The sequence below is a fragment of the Tarenaya hassleriana genome, unplaced genomic scaffold (genome assembly GCF_000463585.1).
Source record: "Tarenaya hassleriana unplaced genomic scaffold, ASM46358v1 Cleome16, whole genome shotgun sequence".
NCBI classification, from domain to species: domain Eukaryota; kingdom Viridiplantae; phylum Streptophyta; class Magnoliopsida; order Brassicales; family Cleomaceae; genus Tarenaya; species Tarenaya hassleriana.
The window spans coordinates 257,881-259,841 of NW_010965019.1; the positions used below are offsets into that span (position 1 = coordinate 257,881).

At 33.6% G+C, this 1,961-nt stretch overlaps 1 protein-coding gene across 1 annotated transcript in view; it reads right to left on the reverse strand.

Annotated features, from left to right (window-relative positions):
• Positions 1–477, reverse strand: part of LOC104809226 — a 4,001-nt gene extending 3,524 nt beyond the window's left edge. The window contains exons 1-2 of the mRNA XM_010535128.2: positions 388–477; positions 20–127 (exon numbers count right to left, since the gene is read on the reverse strand). Coding sequence (XP_010533430.1) covers positions 20–127; positions 388–402 — 123 coding nt within the window. The 5' untranslated portion in view covers positions 403–477. The remainder of the gene's footprint in view (positions 1–19; positions 128–387) is intronic.
• Between the last annotated feature and the right edge of the window lie 1,484 nt (positions 478–1,961).

Below are 1,961 nucleotides of genomic sequence, written 5' to 3' on the forward strand. Positions count from 1 at the left end.
CCCTCCCGGAAGCCAGTCCCTGCTGATACCCACGCGCCTTTCTCTCGGACACAACCACACGGGCCGCTGCTTCCTTCGCCGTGTTCAGAATCGTGTCGGCGTAAACCTTCTTCAACGCTGTTAATTTCTGTTTCCGACCCGGAAAAACACCGAAGCACAGAAACAGAACAACAAATCATCGCAAACCCAGAAAAGATTAGTCAAGACCCACATTAGAAACACCGCTTTCGATCAAAATCTGACACAAGAAACGAAACCAGAACAAATAATCTGCCTGATAGAAACCGCAACCAAAAGAGAGGAAGAAAAGAACCAATGGAAAGTTGAATTTTTTTCGCGGAATCGGGAAGATAAACTCGAAATATGCCGAGACGAAGCGAATTTTACCTCTGGGTCGGCCATAGGACCGAGAATGCGGTTACAGAGAGCGATTTTTTTTTTTTTCAATTACAAAAAAAAAATACCAAAGGAGGTTTGTTTGTTTGTTTGGTTGTTTCTTAGCCTTTGTAGCGTTGGTCTGTTAGGAACGGAGAGCAGGAGAATTACTATATTACCCCTAACGTTTAGTATTTATACAAAAAGGCCACGCGTCGCTAAAACTGTAATCAGCGGTGCGGTTTCCCGGCTTTTTCGGCCGAAACAATACGTATATACGTTCATTTTAAATGATATTCTTTAAAGGGGAGGTGTACAACAACGAGCCTTCGCTTACAACTTTTTTGGGAAATAGAACCCAATCCTGTCCCGTAAATTTACTATTCTTTATTGGAATTATTTTTAATCAAATAAAATTAAAATGTAAAATAAAGAAAAATTCAGCGAATTAGTTGGTACTGTTGTTATTTAAAATTTCAAATCTATGGCAATACTTTTACAGAAAAATATGCTAAGAAGAGAATGATCGTAAAATTTATACATATAATATATATTTTAGGGTATTTGATTACCTACTATTAGTTTAAGAGAATTTTTTAAATATTTAAATCTGAAATAGCTGTCAAAATCATGTAAGGTTAAACTAAAAGTTTAATAATAAGATATTGTAATATATATATATATATGTAATTAGGAAACATCAATATTTTAAATGTATAAACTCTTAATTATACACATATTTAAAGTTAATAATGGAGATAAAATAATTTGTAATTATGAATGGTGTTTTATTATCAAAGAAATTGACATAAAAATGAAAAAAGTAACGTGTAAAGAACCATTTGTCTATAGGCGTGTATATTAAGGGATTCTAATTGAATTAAGCTTTTAAAATATTTTAATGGATTTGAACGACGCAATATTCGTATTGATTTTGTAGAATTTCTGATAAATTTAAATGAATTCATAAAGATCGTCATGGATTTCTAGGCATTTATAGTCTTGGCTCAGCAACCGTAACCGGCTTCGGTCTATTTGCCGTTACAAAAAACCGAATCGGATGGAAATCGAATAAATCTCGGTTAAGATTCTCAATCGAATACAGTTGATAGAATATGATTAAGATCGGTTCGGTAATCTCGCTCTCACCTAATCGGTTTTTACTTGGTTTAACCGGGTTTGAAGAGAACTAATCAACGCATGTGAATCATGTAACCTGACCAAAGTAAGAGTCGCGAGAAAGACAATGAAGAGTCGATCAAAAGGTTCAAAAATGAAACATAGAATCAACCTTATGGATAGCGAGGGATGTGAGAACATGCAAAACTTCATATGTAAGCTTGGGAAACTACATTTATTCAGAACAACCTTAAACTGATTTGAGTAAAATCAAATTAAGTGATTAAAAATATAAATTGTTTTAAGAGAATTATATTTAGGAAAAATGGTTCCTATAAAAAGTATTATTTATTTAGACGAGAAAAGCATAATTTCTTGGGTAGTTGCATGCGTTTTTTTCTTCAAGAGGAGATACAGAAAATCTGCATTAAAATGAAGATGTCGTTTACGTACACACACATATATAC